A 14,043-nucleotide genomic window follows, 5' to 3' on the forward strand; every position below is an offset into this window, starting at 1 on the left:
TAAATAGTCAGGCGTGGACACGCCCGGTTCAATATTATTTATTTTTTTAATCAGTTTTCGTTTGTTAGTGTTCAACCTAAATACGAATCTCTAAAAAGCACGGCAATGTTCCCATAGTAATTATGGTTGTTTTTTGCAGTTTCGTTGCTTAAATGTATCCGTTTGAAATGTGTAAGTTCATAATAACATGTTGCCCAGCCCAAGACCCTTTTTCCATTTCCTCATTCTCCAGTTCCTCAGTTTAGAGTCAGAATTCCTCAAATCTTTAATACTGCAGTGCCAGTTACAGGGTTTCTGCCATTTTAAAAATAAATAAATAAATAAATACTGAGACGTTTTAATCCTGACCCCTGTATGAAATGTATTGTTTTGTAAGGGAGTAATATACTTTAGTAGTAACATACCTTATCATTGAAACATGTGGTATACAATGTGGTCCTTTATTTACATATATACAAACTGTACTATAATACCAGCACATAAATTTACAAAAAAAAAAAAACACCACACACCTTTGTTAGATTTAAATAAAAAAAATCAATGACTGGGCAGCAGTGTGGAGTAGTGGTTAGGGCTCTGGACTCCTGACCGGAGGGTTGTGGGTTCAATCCCCAGTGGGGGACACTGCTGTTGTACCCTTGAGCAAGGTACTTTACCTAGATTGCTCCAGTAAAAACTCAACTGTATAAATGGGTAATTGTATGTAAAAAAATAATGTGATATCTTGTAACAATTGTAAGTCGCCCTGGATAAGGGCGTCTGCTAAGAAATAAATAATAATAATAATAATAATAACAACACTATTACAGTGAAATAGGCAATGTACAGAAGAAGTTATTATTATTTTATTATTATTTGTTTATTTAGCAGACGCCTTTATCCAAGGCGTCTTATAGAGACTAGGGTGTGTGAACAATGCATCAGCTGCAGAGTCACTTACAACTACATCTCACCCGAAAGACGGAGCACAAGGAGGTTAAGTGACTTGCTCAGGGTCACACAATGAGTCAGTGGCTGAGGTGGGATTTGAACCGGGGACCTCCTGGTTACAAGCCCTTTTCTTTAACCACTACAGTAAAAAAAGTTGTAGTAAAACATTGATAATATTGTAAGAAAATTATTTCTTAGCAGAAGCCCAAATCCAGGGTGACTTACAACTGTTACAAGATATCACATTTTACATACAATTACCCATTTATACAGTTGGGTTTGTACTGGAGCAATCTAGGTAAAGTACCTTGCTCAAGGGTACAGCAGCAGTGTCTCCCACCTGGGATTGAATCCACAACCCTCCAGTCAAGAGTCCACAGCCCCTAACCACTACTCCACAGAATGTACAGATTTTAAAAAACAAACAAAAAAAACCAAAAAGCCAAACCTAAATTAAAGCAAAAACAATAAATCTGTAAATTCGAAATTCGGGGTGCGTTGTTGGTAAACTCAGTCTACTGCTCTCTGGGCACTCTCTTAAGAAAGCGTGGGTTTCTGTAGGAGTTTACAAACTGGTATTTGCCCAAAGACAGAATACAAATGAAATAGTTATGAATACTAACTTACAAATAGCTTACAAAGAAGCAACAATGTAACAGGTTTCATGATGTTTCAAAACATGTATGTTACTCTGTAAGAAAATGATCTATTACAATATTTTGGGCATTTTAGTTGGTTGGTCTCTGTCTCATGACTGGAAAGTAAAAACCTAATGAAAACAACTGTATCAGAAGCCGATCTGTAAGCCTTTCCAGATGAGTCCAGCTCTGCGACGTGGACGCGCCAACCCGAAGAGCCATGCCCCGTGCTGTTCTTGGGGTCACATCTGAACAAAACCAGTTCACCATCAATACCTTCAGGGGACATGGATTCTGATTGATCGATTGTCATCTTTTGCTTGTTAGGGATGGCTGTAGACAAGGTGTTACAGCTGCCTTCAACCTGGAAAAAGTGAATGACTTAGTCAATGAATTGGAATCCATCCTTCATGCAAACAAAGTAAAATGGTCTTAATCAGGTACCAGTCTTTATATGAAGCAGGTCACAAGGAGGGTGTCTATTCTAAATGTTGTGGATTAACCCTTTGCGGTCCATTTATTAAATGTGCGTCACACACGTCAGGTCTAATTTATTTTCACACGCGCAGTTAATTTTAGACGCACTGTTTAAAAGTATTTTTTTTTCACAGTCAAACGGGTTTAAATGGCCCTGCATATCAACAAAGCACTCACTAGGCATCTCCAGCCCCGCCCCACCCTTTCGTTTGCTATAGCGTTCAGCTGTGTAAGAAATAAATAATAATAATAATAAGTCGTACATACCGATCGATCATCTCCGGATCACTCGTTTTATCACCAAACTCCTCAATAATGCGATCCAAGTCATTATTTTATTACTATAACATCTCAAAAAACATCTCTGCAAATGTCCGTGTTCTCTGTGCGCTGATGCACTGATCAGCCAGCTTGTTTACTTACGACCGCCCCGTTATCTGATACAGGGCAATGTATGACTATTCATGAGATACGCCTTTTTTTTTTTTTTTCGTCATTCTAGAACCTCACAACTGACTCAAGGAGATGCCAGTAAGAGGAAGACAGATTTGATTTTCTGGAGCGTGTGTGCATGTAAACAGGAGTGTGTACTTACCTGTGGTTTGCATTATTTGATGCTGGAAGCATTGATTCCTGTATTGGTAAATCAGGTCCTTCTGTCTCTTTATCTCCTGTTTCAGAGGATTGCTTTATAAAAAATAAAAAAGGATAAAGTGTCGGTTTTATTAACATTCAAGGTGTATTTAAGAATTTTTAGTGTCCTTATTTTCTTCAACACATATTTCAAAATATAAAATGAGTCAAATACTAGCCGTTTTGCCTTTTTACTCATTTTAGCATTAAAACTGGTAATATGTGAAAATATGATGTTTGGTGGCAAGAAAAAACAGAACTAGACATGCTGCAAAATTCAACAAAATAAATGTATTGCAACAAAAATGTTGCAGACCACAAAATGCAGTGCACAGCAAACATTTTTTCATTTGTGGTAGATCTACGGATTCTTTTAACATCTTTTATTTACAGTTTCATATTTTATGTGACATGTATTCATTAAAACAAAGAATTAATATAAATAAAAAGACAATACATAAAAGGCAACTTACATTACGTGAAAATGTACCTAATGGGAAGAAAATAAATCATCAGTTTAGTTAGCTGACCTCAAAGTATTTTTTAGATAACTGATTGCAAACATGTTTAGTTTGTACAATCATGCCCCTTGTAAATTCTGTAGGTTTACTATGAGTTACTCAAGCAGTTTATGGGAGGAATACAGTATTTAACATCCATCTCCTGGGTGCTGTTCATTTAAATGAAATACTTCATTGAAGGTAGTTCTGAAACCGAGGACTGGGTGCAGGGCTAGTGAGAGTTTCATGCCCCGTTATATTTCACCAGCTTAACTTTGCAACTTTAAAAATATAATGACATAAAATACAGGTCTGGCCCTTTCCAAAGCGATTACTAACCTTTATTCTTCAAATAGATGAAGACTCCAGCAACAAGACAAACACATAACAATCCAACTGTTAATCCAACTATTAAACCAACAGACGTCTTCTGACACTGCACATCTGCTGTTGAACTCCCCTCTGTATGCTTCACTTTGCCATTTAATGCACAACTGGTAAGGAAAAGAAAGAAGGAGGAATGGTGAATAGAATCACACATGAATGATTGATGTTCCAAATGACTTGCATTGTTGACCTGACTTCTTGTCCAGTTAGTTCATTCTCGTTTAGTATTCCTACACATTACAAACACACTGTCTACTCTGCAGTTCCATTTGGACTCCTTGACAACAGCAGTCTCACAGTATGTCAGAAGTGATTCAGTGATTCAGGGCAGGGTTTAAAATGGACAGGCTGTTGCAGTGATTTGCTTACAAACCCCCACAGGAAGTACAGTAATCCAAGTCTTCTCGTTTAAAATGCGGAATAGAGACTTGAATAGAGCACTATGGTTCAGAAAATGACAATTACAGAAATGTATACCAATGTTATCAGAATCTGAACTGTATTTTCCCCAACAGCTAATAGTCAGGTTAAAGCACTTACTCTGTCCATGGGGTGCAGTTTAATGACATGTCTTTTGTTGAGAATGTTCCTTCGGGGCAGCCTTCACATCTTGTATCAGATTCAGCAGACCCTGCATAATAAAACATTTCATTAACTTTCTTCTGTTTGAATTTGTATTGCACTAGTAGCCCTATAACAGCATATAAAAGGGGGACAATGCCCATGTGCTTACCTTGTGACTTGACTCTCTCTCCTGCTCTACAGACTGTATGTTTTTGACCCTTATCACAGCCACCATCCCTTGCTTTTCCAGAACAGAAATATCCATTCAAAGGGCCACAAATGGTGTTTTTTTGAAGTTGACATTTATGAAGAACAGCGAGGCCCACAGCTGAAGAAAAAATATAGAAATATGAATGTAAACGATACAGATACACAGCACATTATACTGTTTGTTTTTTAACATGCGATTGAGATGTAAGTATTGGGTTCTGCTGTAAGCAGGAGACATGAGTGGTACAGTGATTCTCAATTAAAAGAGCACATGAATATCTTCTATAGAAACATCCACTGAATGGAGCAGACCTCTGTTTAACTCAGGCTACTAATTATATTACAATTATACAAAACAGTTTGCATGCAGTAGTCAGTAGCAGTTTGTTCTGGAAAAAAAAACACTATATTTGTATATACATTTTTTTCTCACATAAATTATAACATTATGTCTAATTATAATATAGTAAACATCAAACACTTTAGTACCTTGATCGCAGTTTTTGCAGGGAAAGCATTTAAGTAATCCATTGGGTTCTTCAGTATAGGTACCGCGTGTACACGGTATGCAGCTTGTAATGCTGTCCTGTGTGCATGCCCTGAATACAGAAGAGCCTAAACAACAACAAAAAGGTCCAGGATTATTAAAATCAAGGGTATTATTAGAAGAGTGAACAGTTTAACAAAGAAGCGAGTTTAGCAGTCAGCTCCAATTCCAGATTCAGTTAGGAATTGTCAGAGGGAATTGCAGATACTGAAGCAGTTCAAACAATGCAAACGATAACCCCCCCGCCTTGAATGAATGTATATTATGACAATGTATAAACACACACACACAAATAGAAAGTATGCGCACATACCTGGACTGCACATGAAGCAACACTGTCCATCCACAAAGAATTCAGAAGGAGCACATGAGCGAACGGCAGTTTTAATGTTTACAAAGAATAGAATCATCTGAAACAGAAAGGTAATTAGTACGTGCACAGTGTATACAACACTAGAACATGAACACACGGCTCAAGTTCAGATGCATGCACTTGCATGTCGCTAGGCGGATTTTTTTTCTAATTGGTAAAATCTTGCACTTTTAAGACGATCCCTTGATTGCATAACACAAAGAAATTCACCCAAAACATTTTTTTTTTTTTAAATCTAGAATGTCGACAATTTTCTTATAATGTATAACACCACAAAGTTTGCGGTTTGATAGTAGAATTGTATATATATAAAAAAAACATGTATTTGCTAGTCCGCAGTTAGTTGCAAAATTGGTTTCGTTTTTACAAACCGATACTATGCCTACACCATTATGTAGAGAAGCATTGCAAGAACGCAACAACATACCCAGCAATAAAATAATACAAAGCACCATACTTACTAGAAATGAAGACAGCATACTTATACGAATAACATCTATTATTTTTCTTATTCAAGCAGCCAACGTAAAATATTTAAACTTGTTAAACTGCATCAAAAAGTTTTACTAGGCGTTGCACTGGAACAAAAGTGTAAGCTTAGACTTCCTCTACCGTATACTGGTGACATCAGGTCACGTGTGCATCGCAGATTGGTTGCTTGGTGCTCAAGTTCAGTTCGATTTTCAAAGACCTCGTTCCATTCCTCTTTTTATGAAAACAAAAGATCTTCATCGTAGTATCTGGCTAACAATACTACTAGGACTACTCACACAGTACAGGGAAAAGTCATGTGGCTAGTACTACTAGAAATAACAAGCATTTGCGGGTAACTTCATTTTGGTTAGATAATGCCACACACTATCCCATGCTAAGGATCTTAAACAGTTAAAAAAAACAACAACATTAAATTAAATACCTTAACAGGTGCTATCTGTCTCCCCTTATGATAGTGTCTTTTTTTTTTTTTTTTTTTTTGCAAACCACAAACGCGCTGTTTAGTTAGAGGAAGTTTCCTTTGAGCAAATCCAGAGGCTGTAGATTTGATTGATTACTACAGAGACTGGTGGCGTGTCCAATGTGTTCTGTACAGTTTCAGACTCATCATCGCTGAAGTCTTGCTATTGTTGTGTGTATTCCAAATCGCAATAGTGATGCTAACTGAAATCAAAGAATGCAGCCCGATAAGGACAGGGCATGTTTAATATATTACATTATTACTGTCAAGATGAAAACATACCAGAGAAATTAAAAACAATAATAAAAAAAATACTGCCTCCCCTTTCTGTAAAATTGATTCAATTAGTCTTTCCCCTTCTTTATTTCCATCAACCCCTTCACCGAATTTTGTATTTTAAATTTTCATTCTGCATTAAAATGTCTTCCAATTAAACTTTAATCACAGATCATACAATTGACGTCATTGATAGCTGTATTTGGACTTAAGGGCTAGATTTTCTTTTATAGAACAATGATAAATGATCAAATTTATATGAAAAGGTTTATTTCTAAATAGTTGGCAGCATTGATGATGGTAGACAGTCATGCAATTACACGTGAATGCAGAAAAACTGTAGGATAATTTTACAAATTCAGCAGCTTATCTTCTCTCCGGACCTCATTTTCAAAAGCCAATTACCGACAGACATAAGCAGTGAGCTTATTTGGTTATTAAACCAGATTCCATGTTAGCAAAATCAGGGGGGTCAGTTTCACAAAGCACTGCTAGCACTTAGCGGGCTGCGCTAGCTAGCAAGCAGTGGTATTTTTAGCTGTTTAAAAAAACAAACACTTAGCAAGAAGCCTATATGATTAACGGATACATGTGTTATTTTGTTGAATTGTATGGAAGTGAATGTGATTTAGCAGACTGCTAGAACTGCTCTGTGAAAGAAGCCCCAGGGGATCGTTTCTATAGTGCGAGATCGTAAGTTCAAATAGGACAGGTCTTTGGACCAGCTGTCACCTGCTCTACTGATCAGATCACCTGCTATTCAATCAGTTATCACTGCTATCTCAATCAGTTATCACTGCTATTTCACTATCACTGCTATTTCAATCAGTTATCACTGCTATTTCACTATCACTGCTATCTCAATCAGTTATCACTGCTATTTCAATCAGTTATCACTGCTATTTCACTATCACTGCTATCTCAATCAGTTATCACTGCTATTTCAATCAGTTATCATTGCTATTTCACTATCACTGCTATCTCAATCAGTTATCACTGCTATCTCAATCAGTTATCACTGCTATTTCAATCAGTTTTGTTGTTGTTACTTTGTAATCTATACTACTCTTGATGTGAATGGGATGCGTATCTCAAGGGTTCTGTCTTGGTAAATTAATTCATTTGGAATGTGGCCGTCGACGCGGCTCCCTTTTAACCCAAAAGGGTGTACAACGCTCCAATATATTATTAATTCATTTACCTGAATCGATGTCTGTTGATTAACGTTGGTTATGTTCTAGTTCATTCAACATGTGATTAATGCTTGTTAGGAAATGTCTGATTAAAATCATGCCTCCTCACCAACAGTCACATCCATAAAGGAGAGACAACTAGCGTGAACTCCATCAGTAAATCGTTATGCACACCTTCTCGGTTTCTCTTCATTGACGTGCACCGTTGGCTATAAACGCAGTGTTGTAACCCTATCTAAGACACAAATATAACACACACATATAAAACATATGCATTATAAAGTACAGTATGGATAGCAACCTCAACATGGTACAATTATACACGCAGTGACCGAAGGGTTAATATGAGGATTCTGAACATGATTCAGACTGAACATGATTCAATATTTAAATCATGCGTCAGGTTTTTGCAAAATCCAGTAGATGGCGACCAAGAACAAAAATGATTTGGATATCTGTATTATACAGTAAATTAGCAGGCTTGTGTCTGAAAAGGAAATATAGGATATGAATGTCCTGTAACACTGTATCTCATATATATATATATATATATATATATATATATATATATATATATATATATATATAATCCTATTCCAGTCAACATAAACTATGGTCTTTAAAATAAAACTTGCATGCACTCAAACTTAAGAAGAATGTTAAAGACAGTTTCACGAATATTCAACTAGCTAAATACGTAAATGGAGATCAGATCACAATTAGGAGAAACACATTTAATGTGTATATATTGCTAGGTTTCAGTAGGTCCACCACATAACAAGAGTTCAATGTAGCGCAGCCAGTCTTGTGTTTCATTCACTGCACAGAAAACAAAGGAAGACGCGCCATATTTCGGATTGAAGGAGCCTCCAGTGCGTCAATTCTACTCGTGGATGTAGAATAAAATAAAGCATGTATTAAGGGTATCATTTTCAAAAACGTAAAAGACAATGTTACTTAAAAATATAATAATAAATAAATAAACAAAACAAAAAAAGGTCGCACTTTGTAGATAATCCCTAAGTTTGGTATTTGCGTGTGTGATCATTCTTAACACGTAAAGCAATTATTTATGATTCCGTCGTTTATTTTGGTCGTAAGGATAACTGTCTCTGTTTCGTGAACTTGAAGCTAGAGTTGAATTTGCGCTATTGATGACGAATAATACTGTAACAATCAGAATAGCGTTCGCAAAATATGTCCGCCTGTTAGTTTCACTTTCATTAAAACAAATATAAATATACTTTTGTTTGTTATTTCGTTTAATTTAAAACGAAATAAAATTCTATCAATTCTTGAATTAGTGAATCGTTTCAAAATAATTCAATATTGTTAACAAGACTTAAAAAATCGAACACAGCTGAGGCATAAGGGCCTACTGTATATTTAGCAAAACTTTTAAACCACAATTAAATATATATATTTTTTTCTGGTACAATTGTTAGAGTACAGTGGTAAATGATTATGAAGCGGAGTTTTCTTTATTGAATAGATTATATTTAGATCAATGAATCAGGCGTGGACACGCACAGTTAAACACATTTTTTTTTTATCAGTTGTATTCAAAACGTGAATCTCTAAAAAGCATTGCAGTGTTCGCATAGTAATTATGGTTGTTTTTTGCAGGGTTGCTGCTTAAACGTATCTGTGTTTGAAATGTGTAAGTTCTTAACAAGCCCAGCCTACACCCTTTTTTGCATTTCCTCGTTCTCCATGTTCTCAGTTTAGAATGTCACACTTCAACACCCCTTTAATACTGCAATGTCAATTAAAGGGGTTTTGCCATTTTTTTTAAAGAATACTGGAAAGTTTTAATCCTGAACCTTATGAAACTTTTTTTTAGTGAGTAATATACTGTATAAATAACACTGTATTAGGTTATAAAGTAACAGGAATGTAAAATAACATCACATCACTGACACATTTAGATAAAATGTGGTTCTTTATTTCATACAAATATTTACATACAAATAACACCAGTACTTGAAATCACACAAAACACAGTAACGTTTTTTCTTAAGATTATTAAAACATATATATTTAATACTGAACATCAGTAATTTCTATTGTTATAAAAATGTACTTCCATTTAAAGCCTCCCCTTCTTGGCACAGTTTCCCAGGAAGTACCTAGGGGGTTACTGTGTGATCAGATAGACTCTGACCGTACTTGTGTTGTTCTTTCTGATTCACTGGCACAGCCCGGAGAGGCAGGTGTTAGAGATGACAGACATCCTACTTCCCTAAGAGTCAACCCCATGCTGTTCTCTGGGTCACGTCTGCCCTCTTACAAAAGCCACTGCACCATCAGAGGTGGAAACAGACAACAGTGGGTCAGAACTGTCTTCTGACCTGGAAAAAGTAAAAGAAAAAAAAAAGACTTAAATCAATGAACTGGAATCCATCCTTCATGGAAACAAAGTAAAATGGTCTTAAATCAGTCTTCAGATTGAAAGGTACCGGCCTTCATATGAAGCAGGTCACAGCGAGGGTCGTCTGTTCTAAATGTGTGGATTAATGCTGTTTCTTTCAAATAATTATCATTCTTTATTTCATTTTGTTACTGTGTTTTTTTCCTACACAAATCACACGGTCAGAATCCCACTGAAATACAGGCCAGACCCAACCTTGCTTAGCCTCCGAGCTCCAACAGGACCAGACCAAGGTGCTGCAAGCCATAAAATAAATACAACCTGATCATGTTTATCATTCTAGAAGCTCACAACTGACTCAAGGAGCTGCCAGTAAGAGGAAGATGGATTTGATTTACTGGAGCGTGTGTGTGCTTACCTGTGGTTTGCATTATTTGATTGCTCATTCTGTGCTGGGGGGTTTGTTTCTTCTATTGGTAAAGCTTGTGTTTCAAAGCAATGCTTTAAACAAAAAAAAGTAGGAGAAACTGTCATTTTTATTAACAATCCAGGTGTATAAGAATTTAGTGTCTATTTTCTTTAAATACTTAAATATAAAAAGAGTCACAAATAATCCCTGTTTTGCCTTTTTTAGCATTGAAACTGGCAATATAAGGTGTTTGGTGGCAAGAAAAAAAATAAATTCTGCATGCTGCAAAATTCCCAACAAAATAAATGTACTGCAACAAAAATGTTGCAGACCACAAAACACAGCACACATTTCTTGTTTTCAAATCTTTTGTATTTACAGTTTAATGTGACACTTTTTCATTAAACAACAAACTACTATTATATAAATAAAATACCAAATTATAAAAGCAGCTTACCTTATTTAGAAATGTACCTAGGGGAAGAAAAGACATCCGTTTAGTTAATTGACTTCAAATTGTTATTTTTGTAGTTAAGTGCATGAAAACATGTTTATTTAGTTTGTACAATCAGTTTAAATTTGCTCTGAAGTGATCACACTTATCACAGCATGAAACAAATCATTAGTCTGCAGGTTTACTATGAGTTACTCAAGCAGTTTATGGGAGGAATACGATATTTAACATCCATCTCCTGGCTCCTGTTCATTTAAATGAAATACTTCATTGAAGGTAGTTCTGTAATCAAGGACTGGGTGCAGGGCTAGTGAGAGTTTCATGCCCTGTTATATTTCACCAGCTGAACTTTGTAACTTTAAAAATATAATGACATGAAATACAGGTCAGGCCCTTTCCAAAGCGATTACTAACCTTTATTCTTCAAATAGATGACGACACTGAGGCCAATACATAATCCAACTATTAATCCAACTGTTAATCCAACTATTAAACCAACGGGCGTCTTCTCCTGACACTGCACATCTGCTGTTGAACTCCCCTCTGTATACTTCACTTTGTCATTTAATTCACAACTGGTAAGGAAAAGAAAGAAGGAGAAATAGTGAATAGAATTTCACACATGAATGATTGATGTTCCAAATGACTTGCATTGTTGACCTGACTTCTTGTCCAGTTAGTTCATTCTCGTTTAGTATTCCTACACATTACAAACACACTGTCTTCCCTGCAGGTCCACTTGGACTCCTTGACAACAGCAATCTCACAGTATGTCAGAAGTGATTCAGTGATTCAGGGCAGGGTTTAAAATGGACAGGCTGTTGCAGGGATTTGCTTACAAACCCCCACAGGAAGTACAGTAATCCAAGACTTCTCGTTTGTATCAATGTTTTTAATTTTAAGATGTGGAATAGAGACTTGAATAGAGCACTATGGTTCAGAAAATGACAATTACAGAAATGTATACCAATGTTATCAGAAGCTGAACTGTATTTTCCCCAACAGCTAACAGTCAGGTTAAAGCACTTACTCTGTCCATGGGATGCAGTTTAATGACATGTTTTTTGTTGAGAATGTTCCTTCGGGGCAGTCTTCACATCTTGTATCAGATTCAGCAGTCCCTGCATAATAAAACATTTCATTTACTTTAAATAACAGCATATAAAAAGGGGGACAATAAAAAGGGGAACAATGCCCATGCTCTTACCCTGTGACTTGACTCTCTCTCCAGCTCTACAGACCGTATGTTTTTGACCCTGATCACAGCCACCATCCCTTGCTTTTCCAGAACAGAAATATCCATTCAAAGGACCACAAATGGTGTTTTTTTGAAGTTGACATTTATGAAGAACAATGAGGCCTGAAGCTGAAGAAAAATATATAAATATGAATGTAAACGATACAGATACACAGCACATTATACTGTTTGTTTTTTAACATGTGACTGAGATGTAAGTATTGGGTTCTGCTGTAAGCAGGAGACATGAGAGGTACAGTGATTCTCAATTAAAAGAGCACAGGAATATCTTCTACAGAAACATCCACTGAATGGAGCAGACCTCTGTTTAACTCGGGATAACAATTATATTACAATTATACAGAACAGATTGCACTCAGTAGTCCGTATCAGTTTCTTCTGGTTAAAAACAAAACAAAAAAAACCTAATATTTGTATATCAATTTATTTTTTTCACTTTAGTACCTTGATCGCAGTTTTTGCAGGGAAAGCATTTAAGTAATCCATTGGGTTCTTCAGTATAGGTGCCGTGTGTACACGGTAAGCAGCTTGTACTGCTGTCCTGTGTGCATGCCCTGAATACAGAAGAGCCTAAACAACAACAAAAAGGTCCAGGATTATTAAAATCAAGGGGATTATTAGTGAACAGTTTAACAAAGAAGCGAGTTTAGCAGTCAGCTCCAATTCCAGATTCAGTTAGGAATCGTCAGAGGGAATTGTAGATGTCAGAGCAGTTCAAACAATGCAAACGACACCCCCCAGACTTGAATGAATGTATATTATGTATAAACACACACACAAATAGAAAGTATGCGCACATACCTGGACTGCACATGGGGCAACATCGTCCGTCAACATCAAATTGTAAAGCAGTACATGAGCTAACGGCAGTTTTAATATTTACAAAGAATAGAATCACCTGAAACAAAAAAGTAAAAATGATGTACACAGTATATACAACACTAGAACATGAAACTTAATGAAACAAGGATTCAATCGAGCTACAATGCTTGATGCACTTCAATAAAAGACAACAATTAAACTAATGTCTGAGAAATGTCTAGTCTCACACCCCAGGGTGGTTAACTTTCAGCTTCAGTGGTCCTGGTTCACAATTAATTTACTCTCGTGAAGTCTGCAAAGTGAGTCTAATGTTATTCAATTACTGGTGATGTCGTAGGCATTCATAAAAGTTATAATTTTAGATTACATATTAGATCAACGTGTCAATTTTATACACAATCCAAATTAACCTATTACATCTGTACGAACACGCGGGGACAATATTTATATAATTACTGGGGTACACACGGCTCAAGTTCAGATACATGTACTTTCATGTCGCCAGGCAGATTGTTTTTCTAATTGATAAAATCTTACAATAAGACGGTCCCTTGATTGCACCACAAAATTGGTTTCGTTTTTACAAACCGATACTAGACCTACGCCATTATGTAGAGAAGCATTGCAAGAACGCAACAACATACCCAGCAATAAAATAATACAAAGCACCATACTTACTAGAAATGAAGACAGCATACTTTTACGAATAACATCTATTATTTTTCATATTCAAGCAGCCAACGTAAAAAATGTAAACTTGTTAAACTGCAGCAAAGAGTTCTACTAGGGTATGGAACCAACTCCCCATGTTGCAAGAAGCTGCTTGATGAGATTCTGGGATCAATAAGCTACTAACAACTAAACATTTTTTTTAAATCTAGAATGTCGACAATTTTCTTATAATGTATAACACCACAAAGTTTGATGTTTCTAGAAGCGTTTGGTAGTAAATTGTATATAAAAAAACATGTTATAATTGTATTTGGAAGTCTGCAGTTAGTTGCAAAATTGGTTTCGTTTTTACAAACCGATATTAGGCCAACGCC

At 36.1% G+C, this 14,043-nt stretch overlaps 2 protein-coding genes across 5 annotated transcripts in view; both read right to left on the reverse strand.

Annotated features, from left to right (window-relative positions):
• Positions 1-421: 421 nt before the first annotated feature.
• On the reverse strand, positions 422-5,888 carry LOC131701822 (tumor necrosis factor receptor superfamily member 14-like). Its single transcript, XM_059001881.1, has 9 exons — positions 5,721-5,888; positions 5,200-5,296; positions 4,829-4,954; positions 4,299-4,457; positions 4,106-4,196; positions 3,518-3,672; positions 3,152-3,168; positions 2,641-2,732; positions 422-1,932 (listed from the first exon to the last, which is right to left on the reverse strand). The coding sequence occupies exons 1-9, from the start codon at positions 5,736-5,738 to the stop codon at positions 1,878-1,880; spliced, it is 810 nt and encodes a 269-aa protein (XP_058857864.1). The 5' UTR covers positions 5,739-5,888; the 3' UTR covers positions 422-1,877.
• Positions 5,889-9,606: 3,718 nt separating this feature from the next.
• Positions 9,607-14,043, reverse strand: part of LOC131696644 (tumor necrosis factor receptor superfamily member 14-like) — a 33,343-nt gene continuing 28,906 nt past the window's right edge. For 3 of the 4 annotated variants that reach the window (XM_059001880.1, XM_059001877.1, XM_059001876.1), the window contains exons 2-9: positions 12,977-13,073; positions 12,620-12,745; positions 12,125-12,283; positions 11,948-12,038; positions 11,332-11,492; positions 10,921-10,937; positions 10,473-10,555; positions 9,607-10,034 (exon numbers count right to left, since the gene is read on the reverse strand). In XM_059001880.1, coding sequence (XP_058857863.1) covers positions 9,956-10,034; positions 10,473-10,555; positions 10,921-10,937; positions 11,332-11,492; positions 11,948-12,038; positions 12,125-12,283; positions 12,620-12,745; positions 12,977-13,073 — 813 coding nt within the window. In that variant the 3' untranslated portion in view covers positions 9,607-9,955. Of the gene's footprint in view, positions 10,035-10,472; positions 10,556-10,920; positions 10,938-11,331; positions 11,493-11,947; positions 12,039-12,124; positions 12,284-12,619; positions 12,746-12,976; positions 13,074-13,675; positions 13,805-14,043 lie in introns of those variants that run through there. The other variant, XM_059001878.1, reaches the window with a different exon arrangement.

This window comes from Acipenser ruthenus, chromosome 27 (assembly GCF_902713425.1).
Source record: "Acipenser ruthenus chromosome 27, fAciRut3.2 maternal haplotype, whole genome shotgun sequence".
Classification (NCBI taxonomy): domain Eukaryota; kingdom Metazoa; phylum Chordata; class Actinopteri; order Acipenseriformes; family Acipenseridae; genus Acipenser; species Acipenser ruthenus.

Bases quoted from the DNA above. Each gene is read 5' to 3' on its own strand.
- LOC131701822 (XM_059001881.1), bottom strand. The intron at 4,458-4,828 runs GTACTAAAGTGT...TTTTTTCTTCAG, and splicing joins CTGCAAAAACTGCGATCAAG to CTGTGGGCCTCGCTGTTCTT. The intron at 3,673-4,105 runs GTAAGTGCTTTA...TTTCCTTACCAG, and splicing joins AACTGCACCCCATGGACAGA to TTGTGCATTAAATGGCAAAG.